The following is a 16,733-nucleotide window of genomic DNA, read 5'->3' on the forward strand; positions in this document are numbered from 1 at the left end:
AGCTAGCGCCATTCGACGGCCAACACCGCGGTTCCTGGTGTGTCCGCTGTGCCGTGCGTGTGATCATTGCTTGTAAAGCCCTCTCGCAGTGTCCGGAGCAAGTATGGTGGGTCTGACACACCGGTGTCAATGTGTTCTTTTTTCCATTTCCAGGAGTGTATAACTGCAAAATTGCAAAAACTAATTCAGTTTTATGTCAGAGCTTTATCTCCACCTCTTGTAGCTAATTAAAGTTTGTGTGTACCTAGAATTTAACTGAAGTGACAACCTAAACAACTGTAATAGCTATATTAATTGCTACAAGAAGCCAGTAAACAATTAATAAAAATATTATGAGGTAACCTGTGGACACGACAATGCGTTTCCATATAGCCATTCCTTCCACTACTTTTTGTGCATGTGGTATGAGCTGTTGTTCCATAGCATCAGCGATTGTGCACGATGAGACGGGCATAGTATAGACATACTTTAACACATACCATCCTGCTACGGCTAAAAAAATTGCAGCGACACTTTGCAAACCACTGTGATGCACATGGCAGAAGATATCACATACAATGTTTCTCTCCCACTGATCCAGGTATGGAGCATGAGAAGAATGACTGCTTAAATGCCCTTGTGCGTGCGGCAATTAGTTTAATCTTGTCTTCGTGGTCACTACTGGGGCGATATGTAGACGACTGGCAAAATATCTCTAGACTATTCACTTAATATTGGTTCTCGAATTTTTTTAAGTAGGGTTTCACAAGATACTGGCGTCTCTCTTCACGTGTCAGGCAATTCAGGTGTCTCAGCATTTTGGTGACCCTCTTCCATTAGTCAAACAATCCTTTACCCATGCGCTTTTTTTGTACCAGCACGTTCAATACCCCCATAAGTAATATCTGGTGTGGGTTCCATACCCTTGAGCAGTACTTTAAAATGGCATGCATGAGTGTTTAGTAACGTCTTTCCTTTATAGATGCCATCTTTAGTTTTTGGAGCGCGTAGCTTTACAAATATGGAATTAGTTTCTTTTACTAATCGAGTCTTTTATTTTTCGAAGGTTACACTGTCTTATCTCAAATTCTCCATTCTATAGAAATCAGCTGTTGCTGCAAATGTTATGGAGTGTTTTTCTTATCGTATATATGTCCACAAATTGGGTAAAGCTTAATTCTTTCACAGCCGTTAGCATTTCTACGCTTCGAAGATATATGTTGGTTCAAATGAAATTAATCACAACAAGAATTTTCGTTGGACCATTTAACAGGCAATGTGTGTGCTTTGAAACTTGCGAAACTCTGTCATCACTTCTCACGTTTAGCCATGAATTCGATTTTTTTAATACTACCACTAAGCGAGAATTACAGCACCGTGAGCAAACAGCAAATATTTACATAATGTGATTACTGCCTGACCGTCGCAGTGACATCTATCCTTACCCTCAGTGGTCCAGTGTCTCCGTTGCTGCTGCGGCTAGACGCATGACTCTGTGGTAGTCTATGCAGTTGCAAAGATTATAGACTTAAGTTGATGTGGGTGGTTTGTTGACAGGTGGGGAGGCAGAAGATGTCAATTGTTTAAGATGTTATTAACAGATGATGGATTCAGCGTTGAGTGTTGTGTTTAGTAATACTGCATACCAGGCTTAGAATGTTGAAGTAATGCCCAGAACATGGCAACGAATAATTTGCAATGGCAGCGCTTTTGTATATGTATCCAGAAACACGCCCCTCCCGTTCATTCTGTCACTTTGGATTTAAAGTGATTTAAGTACACCTAATAAATTAAAACTTTATTGTTAGACTTAATTGTTTATCGCGATAGTAGTCGTTTATGCATGCTGCATCACTGGTAATTCGTTTTATATAGGTATGGAAGATAGCCTGAGTGTAAGGTCGTACGAATCAGGTACTACTAGTGAAGAATATGAGATTTTAGCTGGGAATACCATCAATAGACCCCAGCTCCATATTGCAGATGACGGTAGCATTGATGACTTAAGAAAAAATTTGAGAGAAGTATTGTCAGAAGACTGCCAGAGTCCGAAAATGGAAAATAGCATAAATAATGCAGCTGTTACCCAGTCCTCAGATGCAGAAGCTATTAAAATTGTCGGCAAAAGCATATTTTATAATGAGGACTCGGACATTTCAAACTCGCCATCAAATGAAGTAGAGAAGGAAGACACCATGAAGAATGAAGAATTGACAAATGGTGAGCAGAGTTCGTTATTGTTAAGAAGTGCAATGAATGTTGATACATTTATAAATGTAATTTCACTAGCTGGAATCTACAATTACTCTTATTTTGTAGTAGTAAACACCCCTTGTATTGAAATAAATTTACCATTGCGGCAACATTCCCCCCCCCCCCCCCCTCTCCTGAATGAATGTTAAGAAAGTGTGCTGTGCATATGTAAATTAGATAATTCGTGTATAATTAGCGTTTTTTCACACTTATGAATTACGAAGCCATCACCACATAAAAGTAGAAATTCAGGATTGTTGTATGGATGATCCCGGAGTGAGATAAGTATAATTGTTGGCTAGGACACTGATTTTGCACTTGTGCAGTACTTGTGTAGGCCTATGTAAATGATTGGCATTTTTACCATGGTGGGTGACTGACGATATTCTAAGTTGAGTAAAAATATTGAGCATATGAAGACTTTTATGCTGTAACTGGAATATGTATGGACCACATCAGCGTGACTGTAAAGACAGCGCATGTCTCTTTACTTATTATCTTGCAGCAGGAAGACTAAAGTTTTGTGGTGAGTGGGTGGTAGTGCTCCCCGCCCGCCCCCCCCCCCCCTCCCCCAATATTGGTTGACAAGACAGACTGATCTGTGATGTAGCCCAAGGTGTTATTAATATTGGAAGGTGATTCTTTATTTGTGAGTTATCAAACCCAATAAATGTGAATACAAAATAAATGCGGCAGCCAAATCAACCTGTAGCATAGCTCAAGTCTTTGTTCACTTCTTTTTTAACACATATTTCATTATAAATAATTAAAACTGTGAAGTAAATTCAGAAGAACTGTTGTACATAATAGACATATCTCTGGTCAGTATTTCAGTGTATATTATGTATATATTAGTGTATATATTGTACATCAGCTACAAATGATGTAAGGGAGCCACTGTGCAACTTTTACTGTAGTTTTGTGTACAGTGTTATGAAGCAGGCAATGGCAGTCAGTAAAAGTTGAAAGTATAGTTCCACGTTCTGGCTCCAGGAGGGCCAATTGGGTCCATCCAACCACCATGTCATTCCCTACCAGCAGCATAGTTGGATATAGTGTGGAGGAGTGTGTGTTCAGCACACCACTCTGCCAGTCATTGTCAGGTATCTTCCTTTTGAAACTGCTGCTAAGTAACTCCTCATTTTGCCTCACAAGGCTAAGTGCACACTATATCAGTCTTCCCACGATTTCCTCACATCGTGGCTATGACTGCTTTCCTCACATCCTGGCTATGACTGCTTCATGTCAATGTTTATTTATTCACCCATAAAGTCTTTCCAGTTTGTGAGATACAGTCCCCCCCCCCCCCCCCACTCTCTCTCTCTCTCTCTCTCTCTCTCTCTCTCTCTCTCTCTGCTTGTAGTAGCTGCCCTGTCTTGTTTCAAGTCTCTTGTATTTCAAATGTTCTAAAAATTCTGCTATTGAATAGAAGCACACACACACACACACACACACACACACACACACACACACACACACACACACACACACACACTCTCTCTCTCGCTCTCTCTCTCTCTCTGCTTGTAGTAGCTGCCCTGTCTTGTTTCAAGTCTCTTGTATTTCAAATGTTCTAAAAATTCTGCTATTGAATAGAAGCAGTGATGTAATAAGAATGTGCATAGGGTTTTACAAAAAAAAGTTACTTTTGTAAATTTTGCATAGCGCCATCTGCAGTGGACATTTTATAAGCTAATGTCACCACTGATGGGACATTAATCTTTTGCATTCCATCATGCTCATAGATATTGAAGTTTTATTTAAGTCTGTTAAATTTTTTCTAACATCTTTACAAATTTCTGGTAAATACGTACAGTGAATTGGGAGGATTGATGAGTGTTGAAAAAGAGCTTTGAAAGAATGTTGCATTTATTTTACAGTTATCTTCTGAGTTAAGAGAATGACTGAACTAGGTAGTGTAATACACCAGAATCTAATTCCATATAATAGGATACTGTGAAATTGGGCAGTGTAGGTGATTCAGACAGTGTGACAGCTTATTTGTAGAGTAGACCAGAACATATAATTTAACATATTTTATTTAGTGTCCCATTTATTTTGTTTACATGTGTGTGCCATTAGAATTAATTCTGAAGCCATATGCTTAAAAATTTGGATTCAATTATATTGTGTTTGTATTTAGTGATGTTTTCTCATTGTGCTGAACACTGCCAGCCGTTGTGGCTGAGCAGTTCTAGGTGCTTCAGTCTGGAACTGCGTGACCGCTGCGGTCGCAGGTTCGAATCCTGCCTCGTGCATGGATGTGTGTGATGTCTTTAGGTTGGTTAGGTTTAAGTAGTTCTAAGTTCCAGGGGACTGATGACCTCAGATGTTAAGTCCCATAGTGCTCAGAGCCATTTGAACCATTTTTTACTGAACACTGGAATCTTGTGCCACTGCAGGCATTGCTGGGAGTAAAACTGCTATGTTGATCATAGCAAGAAAATGCATTAAACAAAGTCATATTAGCATAAACCTCCTGTGTAACTTTATGGGACCTGCCTTTTGCCTCTGTACAGTGCGCCTAATTTTCAAATATCACTATTGCAGCTTTTTGAAGAATTTAAGCAAACTGATATTTGTTCAAGAATATTTTATATTGCCTAATTTTCACAATACTGTCACAGTTCAAGAGCTTTATTTATGAAGCCTGTACTGAAAGTAATGAGCAACCCATTTTTAAAATTCCATTTCCATCGATTTAACAAAACAAATGTAGGATTGTAATCTAGAAAGCTAACACCACATATTTCCTTATTGTGACTTCATTATTATCTATAATGTGATCACAGACTGTTCATCCAAAATGGCTGACACCAATGTTTCATTTTGGTGGCATGCCGTCATTGAATTCTTTATGAATGAGGGAAAATGTGCTGCTGAAATTCACCTTAAACTTGAACGTGACTATGGAGAGTCTACATGGGCGCCAGATAGTGGTACAAAATGCCTGGGCATTGATAAATTGAGGCAAATGCCCAGGATAATTGCCTGGGCAAATGCCCACAATTCATAAATGCCCAGGCATTTATGCATTTTAAAGATTAATTGATAAGCAGTGCTTATAATAAAATTAAGCTGATATTTTGTATTGGAAAAGTTGTTTTGCAACACTGCTTCTGAAGTGGTTGGGTAACAGAGTTAAAAAGTTGCTTGAGAGTTAGGGGATGGTTATGTGAGGAATTAAATTGGACTGTAAAAATAACTTTTTACATATTTAATAATGTCAATTCTTGGAGTAGTGTATGATAAAAAAAGAAAACAATATGCAAGTTTAAAAGTAATTTTTGAAATAAAGTGTAGTTTATATTAAGCAGCCAGTGCTTATGTAGTTTGTCTTGCTTATACTATATTGCTGCAAAAAATTAAGAGGACAAAAGTTTATCCATAATGATTTTAATTAGGAAAGTGTCATGTTCCGATTCCACTATTCCAAGAATCGCCGATTCTCTAGGAATTGACAAGTATTGGAATCAAACAATTCCAGCATCTTGTTCATCAATTCTTTGTTATTAAATCTTTTTTGTGTATGTGTTCTCATTTTATCTTCACAGCAGTGCAATCATTTGAAAGTAGATAAAGAAAGAAGTAGAATAGAACACTAAAAATAGTCTGTCTCAAATGTCACTACATCTGACACCAAAGCATTTTTTTCACTGAAAACAATTTAACATTTAAGAAAGCATTTATCGCCAAGAAGCACATGCCAGCTGTTTAATACATTCAGTAATAATTTTGTTGTTAATAATCATTCTTCAAGATTATTCAGAAATCTAACATGGATTATAAAGTGTGTTATGTTACAAAGCGATGACCCAAGGATAATGTTTTTTTCATACCGGCTTACCACTACACAGCTGTTCTACACAGTGTGTGTATGTGTGTGTGTGAAGAGAAGAACGGGTAAAAAGAGAAAGGACATCGTACATGATAAGCTGCTGTCAGCAACATGCACCCATCATTGGTACTGCAAGTTAGAATGCTTGTAAAAAAAAAGATTCTCTCTTCTTTCCTTTCATTCTTAATAATAGAGGCAATGAATAACATACATATGTCTAAGTGTAAACATTTACTAACTTTTAATATCAGCAGTATTGTTCCATCCCTTATTTTAATTGGTAAATTATGAAAAACTTTAAAAAGTGTTTTTTTATATAAATGCCCAGACTCTGGGAATTTAAAACTGCTTTGGGCAAATGCCCATTTACAAGGGTTGGAACTTTGATAGTGGCAACTATTTATTTACAGCTCATGCAAAATAGATACGTTTCAAAGTTTTACTGACCCTTTGCCAGCGATGTGGAAGTCGTTGTTGGGTGAAAAATTTCAAAGATGGTAACACTGGTATCCAAGATGAGCCTAATAGCAGTTGCCCTTGAACTGTCTTCATGGAATGCAGCAAGGATAGAGTTGATTGATTTTCTTGAACTTTGACTAGCTATAAATGCTGCTCACTATATCCAGACACCTCTAAGGTTCTGTCGTGCACTGTGCAATAAACATCATGGGGAAATCAATCTGCAACAGGATGATGCGTGTCCTCACACTGCTCATGTCACTGTACAGAAGAGCAGGACATTTGGGTGGGAAAATCCTGCACATCCTTCCTACAATCCCGACATGACACCCTCTGACTACCTACTTTTCGGTTCTGTCAGATGTGAGGCCATTGCTATGAGACAGTGGAGGATGTTCAATAAGCAGAGCATCAGTGTCTTCAGGAAACTGGCACAGAGTTTTACTGCAGGTGTATTTTTGAATTTGTATAATGATAGGAACAATGTATGCAAACAAATGGGGACTATGTTGAAAACTGACACAAAATATATAGATTAATATGACGTACTTTGTTTGTCTAAAAAACAAAGATTAAATATTATGCTCTTTGCTTTCATTATGGCTCTCATATATTTGTCAAATGCCTTCTTAAATAAACACAAGCCTAGCTAACAGTGTGTATGTTGTCTCCTCTATATTAAATTGGGAAACTGCAGTTGCTATTAGGCACTGATCTATCAGCACACATACACTCCTAGTGATTGTCCTTCAAGTCACATTTACATACTGTGTTTATATAGTGGAAAGGAAGTGGGAAAAGGGGAGGAGTACAGAGAGAGCCTACATACAAAAGGTATATGTCTCAATGCTGTTTAAAAATACGTTCAGTAAAGGGATGTAAGCTTTCAAATAGTTCGAAGCACCTCAAAGCCCAGTTTTTTACTCAAGTCTGCTGTTTACAAAAGGTAGTTAAAAAGTTTTAACCATCACAATGGAAATATAAATGTATGTACCAGAAGTTATTTTGTTTTTGTTTGACAGTATATGTATACAGGTGTAATACACTTTGAAATCCCCACACCACAGTACCATAGCACACTGCCAGGGGAGCTCAAACAAAATGACACACCTTTGGTAAAGTTTAGTTTCATGCAGTAATTCATTTTCGACAGCAGTGGAAATATTGCAGCTGTGGCATGCCAATCCAGATGACTTCTTTATCTGTCTAGGTTGGCCTGACACAGCTGTAACATGTCCACGTCTGCCAAAGATCAATTACTGAATGACAATCTACTTTATCAACAGACTGTGCCATTTTGTTTAGGCTTTTGTAGTTGCATGCTACAGTATTGTGCCATGGGAAATGCAAATTGAATTATTACTGCAGACATGCACCAGCAAACAAACAATAAATTTTATCTTTTGTAGTTGCATGCTACAGTATTGTGCCATGGGAAATGCAAATTGAATTATTACTGCAGACATGCACCAGCAAACAAACAATAAATTTTATTTATTTATTTACTGACTTACTTTCGATGTGATATTTTCATCCCCCCCCCCCCCCAATATATCTCTCTCTCTCTCTCTCTCTCTCTCTCTCTCTCTCTCTCTCTCTCTCTCTCTCTCTCTCTCTCTGTGTGTGTGTGTGTGTGTGTGTGTGTGTGTGTGTGTACTGGTCCTTATTTATGTGCATCTACCTTAGATTTTCTGAAACATACACTCCACTGCTTAATGAAACAGTATCATAGTTATTACGCAGTGCATCTTTTACTATGCTAGAAACGTCTAATAATGTTTTTGAATGTGTGTAAAAGTTTAGTGAATATAAAACTGTTAGTGACAAATAGTAATTTCTCTTGGTTCTTCTCATTGAAGAAAAATAATGGAGACACAAATTTTTCAAACTATCCATTGCCCACTGTTGTGAAACCAGTAAACATGCAAAAATTATATTTTATGGAAAGGCTAATTTCTCGTACTGCCAATGAAACTTGTCAAGGGGGGAATATTCAATTATAGCTGGCTTTTGGAACTCGGAGGTGAGTGGATAGCAGGCACTAATGAGATCAAAAAGTGAATAAATGTAACAAATAAACTTTGACTGAAATATTGATGTATGAAGGAAGGTTTAAAAGTTTTTCCAGTTGTAATGATGTTTGTACAATTAGCTGCAATAGTTTTAACATTTTCTTTTCATGAAGAAAAACTCTTTTTGGCTATGTTATATAATGTGTGTGTGTATAATTGATTCCTCCACCACTTTTGTGTTGAATATGAAATAGATGTATATTTAAGAGATTGTTTCCTTGTTTGTGCTAGTGTAGTAATGCAGCTACTAAAAGATCTACTCATTTAACCAGCAATTTTTCAGTTCCAGATGTGCAACAGGAGTGTACTATTTTTAATGGAGTAACATATCTCGGTTCAGCTGCCATAAATGCTCCTAAAAGTGAAGCAGAGATTCAGAGGAATATGGCAATATTAAATGAACAGTCTATAGAAAGTGGAATTAAAATTTCTGTGTCCGTTCCAAGCTCTTCCGATGGAACAGTTGTGTGAGTGTTAATATTGTGACAAATGAATCTTTTATTCCATTTTACTTTCAGGCATGCACTGCATCTGTCCTAACTTTGTAACCAGATCAAATCTGTCTTTACATATTTTCTAACAGTATGTTTAATTAATTATGTGCTTTAGTTCATTATGTGCCATGTTTCCCCAACATTCAACAAAATGCCAAATTTATGTCTTACGTTGTAGCCATTGTTGACATGATACAAAGATATACTTAATTTGAGAATGGCTGTAAAAGGTAGTATACTGCAGTAAATTTTTAATTATTGCATCTCTTCATAATGATTGAGACAAATTCACCCTGCACCTAAGGTGTCTTGTATTTTACTTTTAATCTTCTCTGTATGAGGAAGCTTCATTTGCTGCATATTCTTGCAACTATTTTGTTATGAAAATATGTGTGTTCTGTTTCTTTGAAGTTTGTTTGGTTTTGTTTGTGAGTGTAATGCAACAGAGAGATTACTTTCTCATGCTCTGATTTTATTTCATTTGTGTTGAAGGAAAGGAAGTGAAAAAAAGTGATCTGTGTAGGCCTGCATACATGAGAGAATTAACAAGTGCTATTACTAAAGGATCATAACAAATAAAGTCAGTGTGAACTAATCCACCAATTAAAATACAACCGTGCTTATGACACTGTGCTTATTGTAGTCAGTCAGCCCTAAGGAAGACAGCTTGCTCTTTATTTAATGCTTTACTCATTTTCAACAAAACATCTCTGTTTCCTCATTACAAACAGGACAATCAAATATTCTCAGTGCCCAGTCATTATCATAACATAAATTATGCTGTTGTGATACTCATTAAGAGTACATTTATTGAGTGTGCAGCAAAACACTAAAAGTAATTAGTATTTCACCCCCTGAGTACATGCAGCAGTACTGTGAAACCAATAGTCACTGTTAAAAGTATTTATCCATCTTCATGTTTCATTTTCACCACCAATAAACATATTTTCACCAAGTATGGCACCTGCCTGTTTTGAGGCCAGTCTTATCAGTTCGACATATGAAATTTTTGTCAAAGAAAAATGCTTTGTCTGTAGTTTAAAACAGATAGAATACTTCATGTTGGCACTGAGTGTTGTATGATACCTCCACTCAGCAATACTTGTTTGTACGTAGTCCACCTATACATCATAACAATGAAATTTAGAATATCTTCAGATGCACCAGACAAAAGTTACCTGCCAAGATTAGAAAAGAGATCAAGTGTGAAAATCGCTTGGGAGGTAATATTAATAGCTCCTTGAGGCTTTTGTAAAATCATTGAAAAATGGGAGATGACATGTACATGATCAGTGACTGAAGCAAAGAATGGAAAAGACCTTACTGTAGCAAGTTTATCAGTTACTCTTCTTTCTTGTCTTGTGCCCTGTCATTAAAACAGATACAACACAAAAGGAACAAAAATCTTCTGTTGCTTATCACAGTTCTTGTAATCTCAATCCTGTGTCATGTGCTGTCCACAGTTCAGTGACAATGTGGTTTGCTTTTTCAGTCGTGAAGAGGTACAGCAATCCAAACAATGCCATTATTTCCACTTTGTAGTTTCTTTAGTATCCCTTTCTCTTGAAACTGTACACTTTCTTTCTTAGACTGAGTATCTAAGATTGTTTATCTTATTATTTTGTCAGTCATTGCCATACTAAGTATTGTCCATAAAGCCTCGGTTTCACTTGTCACCCTTTTGGCACCATGTTTAGGTCCAGGAAATATATTTACGATAGTCTTTCTTGTGTTTTTTTCATTTTTTGTCAGATTAGCACACATTTCATTCCATTTACATGTTTTATCACAGCTGTGGGGGAAGAAGAGGCACTTATCACACAAAGTGACCACAGTTCAGATTCTGAACAAGAACATGATTCAGATGATGACCGTGAATATTCACTCTCCACTTGTGATATTTTTATTGGAGGGGATAAAACATGTAAATGGAATGAAATGTGTGCCAATGTGACAAAAAATGAAAAAAAAAAACAAAAAGAAAGAATATTGTAAATATATTTCCTGCACCTAAACCTGGTGGCAAAGGGGTGACAAGTGAAACCGAGGCTTTATGGAAAATACTTAGCTTGGAAATGATTGAAAAAATACTAAGATATACAAACTTAGATACTCAGTCTAAGAAAGAAAGTGTGTGTGCAGTTTCAGAGAAAGGGATACTAAAGAAACTACAAAGTAGAAATAATGGCATTGTTTGGATTGCTGTACCTCTTCAAGACTAAAGAAACAAAAGAAACAAACCACAGTGTCATTGAACTGTGGACAGCAGGTGACACAGGATTGAGATTACAAGAGCTGTGATGAGCTACAGAAGATTTTTGTTCCTTTTGTGTTGTATCCATTTTGATGACAAGGGCATAAGACAAGAAAGAAGAGTAACTGATAAACTTGCTAAAATAAGGGCAAATATTAAATGACTTTTTGATGAACTGCAAGATCACTTACAGGGTAGGCATATTTTTGATAGATGAGAAGTTGCAAGCCTTCAGGGAATGTTGTTCTTTTGTTCAGTGTATCCTGCACGAACTGGTGAAGCACGGGATAAAGATTTTTTTTTTTAGCATATTGAAGTGTATTGTGGGAAACAATCTACAAGACCAAACAATGCTTCTCTCCCTTTGATGTTGTAGGTAGGCCTGTTACTCACATTGAAGACTCTTGTTAAAAAAGCGGGCTAATATGCATCGGTACCTTGAGAAAAAACAAATGCTATATCCCACAACAATTTTTGCCTGAGAATGGTGGGGCTATGCATTCCTCTCTATTTGGTTTCCAAAATGGTATGACATTAGTTTCATATGTATAATAATAATAACAACAATAAGACAGTTTTAGTACTTTCAATTATGCATATATGCTCTAATGGATATGGAAGGAATCAGTAATCTGTACTCATATCGTTTTTCATGCAAATGTGATAAATCCGAAAAACAGAAAAAAAGGATTTTCTTGAAAGACTTGGTATTTTCCCTTATGAAACCTCAGCTAATGGAAAGAGCTGCTTCCTGCCACCATAGCAACATTGCTCAAGATATACTAACAAGGGGAGGCCACGGTGTTGGGATCACAGAGTTACTTCAAACTTTGAACATCTTTAGTAGGCCATTAAAACAACATAATGTGCAAGTAGTATCGTGCACATATTTAAGTCAAGTTGGTTTAACCTTGTTTTATTATGAGCTGAAATGTTCATTTCCATTTTGGCACAGTTATAATTAGCAATACCTATGGATTATTGTCAAAACTCCAAACTCTGAGCCATCTGTACCTGGATTAGGTAGTACAGTGTAGAAAGGAAGATTAAGGTTATGCACTCCATAAACGACAAGGCATTGGAGATGGAACTCAAATGAGGGAACTTAATTGGCCATGTCCTTTCATGGGAACTATCCCGGCATTTGCCTTGAAAATCTCTGAACATCTAAATCTGGATGGCAAGATAGGAATTTGAATCACTGCCCTCAAGTCCAGTGTCTTACCACCTCAATTGGTAAGTATACAGAATTGTGAAGTATACAAATTTTAGTTATGGCCACCAGTCGGATCTTAAAAATTTATTGAATCTACCAGTAGTGGCCCCCCCATGAACCATGGACCTTGCCGTTGGTGGGGAGGCTTGCGTGCCTCAGCGATACAGATAGCCATACCGTAGGTGCAACCAAAACGGAGGGGTATCTGTTGAGAGGCCAGACAAACGTGTGGTTCCTGAAGAGGGGCAGCAGCCTTTTCAGTAGTTGCAAGGGCAACAGTCTGGATGATTGACTGATCTGGCCTAGTAACAATAACCAAAACGGCCTTGCTGTGCTGGTACTGCGAACGGCTGAAAGCAAGGGGAAACTACAGCTGTAATTTTTCCCGAGGGCATGCAGCTTTACTGTATGATTACATGATGATGGCGTCCTCTTGGGTAAAATATTCCGGAGGTAAAATAGTCCCCCATTCAGATCTCCGGGCGGGGACTACTCAAGAGGATGTCGTTATCAGGAGAAAGAAAACTGGCGTTCTACGGATCGGAGCGTGGAATGTCAGATCCCTTAATCGGGCAGGTAGGTTAGAAAATTTAAAAAGGGAAATGGATAGGTTGAAGTTAGATATAGTGGGAATTAGTGAAGTTCGATGGCAGGAGGAACAAGACTTTTGGTCAGGTGAATACAGGGTTATAAACACAAAATCAAATAGTGGTAATGCAGGAGTAGGTTTAATAATGAATAGGAAAATAGGAATGCGGGTAAGCTACTACAAACAGCATAGTGAACGCATTATTGTGGCCAAGATAGATACGAAGCCCACACCTACTACAGTAGTTCAAGTTTATATGCCAACTAGCTCTGCAGATGACGAAGAAATTGAAGAAATGTATGATGAAATAAAAGAAATTATTCAGATTGTGAAGGGAGACGAAAATTTAATAGTCATGGGTGACTGGAATTTGAGTGTAAGAAAAGGGAGAGAAGGAAACATAGTAGGTGAATATGGATTGGGGGACAGAAATGAAAGAGGAAGCCGCCTGGTAGAATTTTGCACAGAGCACAACATAATCATAACTAACACTTGGTTTAAGAATCATGAAAGAAGATTGTATACATGGAAGAACCCTGGAGATACTAAAAGGTATCAGATAGATTATATAATGGTAAGACAGAGATTTAGGAACCAGGTTTTAAATTGTAAGACATTTCCAGGGGCAGATGTGGACTCTGACCACAATCTATTGGTTATGACCTGTAGATTAAAACTGAAGAAACTGCAAGAAGGTGGGAATTTAAGGAGATGGGACCTGGATAAACTAAAAGAACCAGAGGTTGTACAGAGATTCAGGGAGAGCATAAGGGAGCAATTGACAGGAATGGGGGAAATAAATACAGTAGAAGAAGAATGGGTAGCTTTGAGGGATGAAGTAGTGAAGGCAGCAGAGGATCAAGTAGGTAAAAAGACGAGGGCTAGTAGAAATCCTTGGGTAACAGAAGAAATATTGAATTTAATTGATGAAAGGAGAAAATATAAAAATGCAGTAAATGAAGCAGGCAAAAAGGAATACAAACGTCTCAAAAATGAGATCGACAGGAAGTGCAAAATGGCTAAGCAGGGATGGCTAGAGGACAAATGTAAGGATGTAGAGGCCTATCTCACTAGGGGTAAGATAGATACCGCCTACAGGAAAATTAAAGAGACCTTTGGAGATAAGAGAACGACTTGTATGAATATCAAGAGCTCAGATGGAAACCCAGTTCTAAGCAAAGAAGGGAAAGCAGAAAGGTGGAAGGAGTATATAGAGGGTCTATACAAGGGCGATGTACTTGAGGACAATATTATGGAAATGGAAGAGGATGTAGATGAAGATGAAATGGGAGATACGATACTGCGTGAAGAGTTTGACAGAGCACTGAAAGACCTGAGTCGAAACAAGGCCCCCGGAGTAGACAATATTCCATTGGAACTACTGACGGCCGTGGGAGAGCCAGTCCTGACAAAACTCTACCATCTGGTGAGCAAGATGTATGAAACAGGCGAAATACCCTCAGACTTCAAGAAGAATATAATAATTCCAGTCCCAAAGAAAGCAGGTGTTGACAGATGTGAAAATTACCGAACTATCAGCTTAATAAGTCACAGCTGCAAAATACTAACACGAATTCTTTACAGACGAATGGAAAAACTAGTAGAAGCCAACCTCGGGGAAGATCAGTTTGGATTCCGTAGAAACACTGGAACACGTGAGGCAATACTGACCTTACGACTTATCTTAGAAGAAAGATTAAGGAAAGGCAAACCTACGTTTCTAGCATTTGTAGACTTAGAGAAAGCTTTTGACAATGTTGACTGGAATACTCTCTTTCAAATTCTAAAGGTGGCAGGGGTAAAATACAGGGAGCGAAAGGCTATTTACAATTTGTACAGAAACCAGATGGCAGTTATAAGAATCGAGGGACATGAAAGGGAAGCAGTGGTTGGGAAGGGAGTAAGACAGGGTTGTAGCCTGTCCCCGATGTTGTTCAATCTGTATATTGAGCAAGCAGTAAAGGAAACAAAAGAAAAATTCGGAGTAGGTATTAAAATTCATGGAGAAGAAATAAAAACTTTGAGGTTCGCCGATGACATTGTAATTCTGTCAGAGACAGCAAAGGACTTGGAAGAGCAGTTGAATGGAATGGACAGTGTCTTGAAAGGAGGATATAAGATGAACATCAACAAAAGCAAAACAAGGATAATGGAATGTAGTCTAATTAAGTCGGGTGATGCTGAGGGAATTAGATTATGAAATGAGGCACGTAAAGTAGTAAAGGAGTTTTGCTATTTGGGGAGCAAAATATCTGATGATGGTCGAAGTAGAGAGGATATAAAATGTAGGCTGGCAATGGCAAGGAAAGCGTTTCTGAAGAAGAGAAATTTGTTAACATCCAGTATTGATTTAAGTGTCAGGAAGTCATTTCTGAAAGTATTCGTATGGAGTGTAGCCATGTATGGAAGTGAAACATGGACGATAAATAGTTTGGACAAGAAGAGAATAGAAGCTTTCGAAATGTGGTGCTACAGAAGAATGCTGAAGATTAGATGGGTAGATCACATAACTAATGAGGAAGTATTGAATAGGATTGGGGAGAAGAGAAGTTTGTGGCACAACTTGACTAGAAGAAGGGATCGGTTGGTAGGACATGTTCTGAGGCATGAAGGGATCACCAATTTAGTATTGGAGGGCAGCGTGGAGGGTAAAAATCGTAGGGGGAGACCAAGAGATGAATACACTAAGCAGATTCAGAAGGATGTAGGTTGCAGTAGGTACTGGGAGATGAAAAAGCTTGCACAGGATAGAGTAGCATGGAGAGCTGCATCAAACCAGTCTCAGGACTGAAGACCACAACAACAACAACCAGTAGTGGCATCAACCATTTGCTTCAATTATTCTGTCAAGGAAAAAAAGTTTTCTCGGCATTAGTTTCTCATTTGGGTCACTTACCAATTGAGGTGGTAAGACACTGGACTTGAGGGCAGTGATTCAAATTCCCATCTTGCCATCCAGATTTAGATGTTAAGCGATTTTCAAGGCAAATGCCAGAATAGTTCCCATGAAAGGACATGGCCAATTAAGTCCCCTCATTTGAGCTCCATCTCCAATGCCTTGTTGTTTATGGAGTGCATAACCTTAATCTTCCTTTCTTCATGTTTCTCACTTGAACTTACTTTAGTCTGGAAGAATTGAACCTTGAACGAAATGTGTTCAAAAGCCACTGGAGGCATCAGTGGAAGTCACTCACCCATGAGGCCTATGCTTGTAATCATGCATGAACTGCAAGCTGAAATAATACTTGTGCAGAATTGTGAAGTTCATGTATTGTATAAGAGGGACAGCTAATATAATTTGCACACAGTAGGGTTGCTAGATGCAAAAACACATACAATTGTCAGCTGCACTCGGCTTGGATGATAAATCCTAAACACTGTCTGAGAGTTATAAATATTCAAAGCATTATTTAAAACAATTCTGCCAACACTTATGATCTGTTGTCAGTGAAAAGTGGTGATCTGGGGAGAGATCTTACTCTTCTAATGTTTTGGAGAGGCACAACAGTGTTACTCTTTTCGTCATGCTGTAGGGAGCCTCCAGGTACAACCTCAGATCATGGCTGATAGTGATTGAGG

At 38.0% G+C, this 16,733-nt stretch overlaps 1 protein-coding gene across 1 annotated transcript in view; it reads left to right on the forward strand.

Annotated features, from left to right (window-relative positions):
- The first annotated feature begins 1,525 nt into the window (after positions 1 to 1,525).
- LOC124556493 (rab GTPase-activating protein 1-like) overlaps positions 1,526 to 16,733 on the forward strand; it is a 159,921-nt gene continuing 144,713 nt past the window's right edge. Inside the window, exons 1-2 of the mRNA XM_047130450.1 lie at positions 1,526 to 2,199; positions 8,885 to 9,068. Of these exons, the coding sequence (XP_046986406.1) occupies positions 1,857 to 2,199; positions 8,885 to 9,068 (527 nt within the window). The 5' untranslated portion in view covers positions 1,526 to 1,856. The remainder of the gene's footprint in view (positions 2,200 to 8,884; positions 9,069 to 16,733) is intronic.

This window comes from Schistocerca americana, chromosome X (assembly GCF_021461395.2).
Source record: "Schistocerca americana isolate TAMUIC-IGC-003095 chromosome X, iqSchAmer2.1, whole genome shotgun sequence".
NCBI lineage: Eukaryota > Metazoa > Arthropoda > Insecta > Orthoptera > Acrididae > Schistocerca > Schistocerca americana.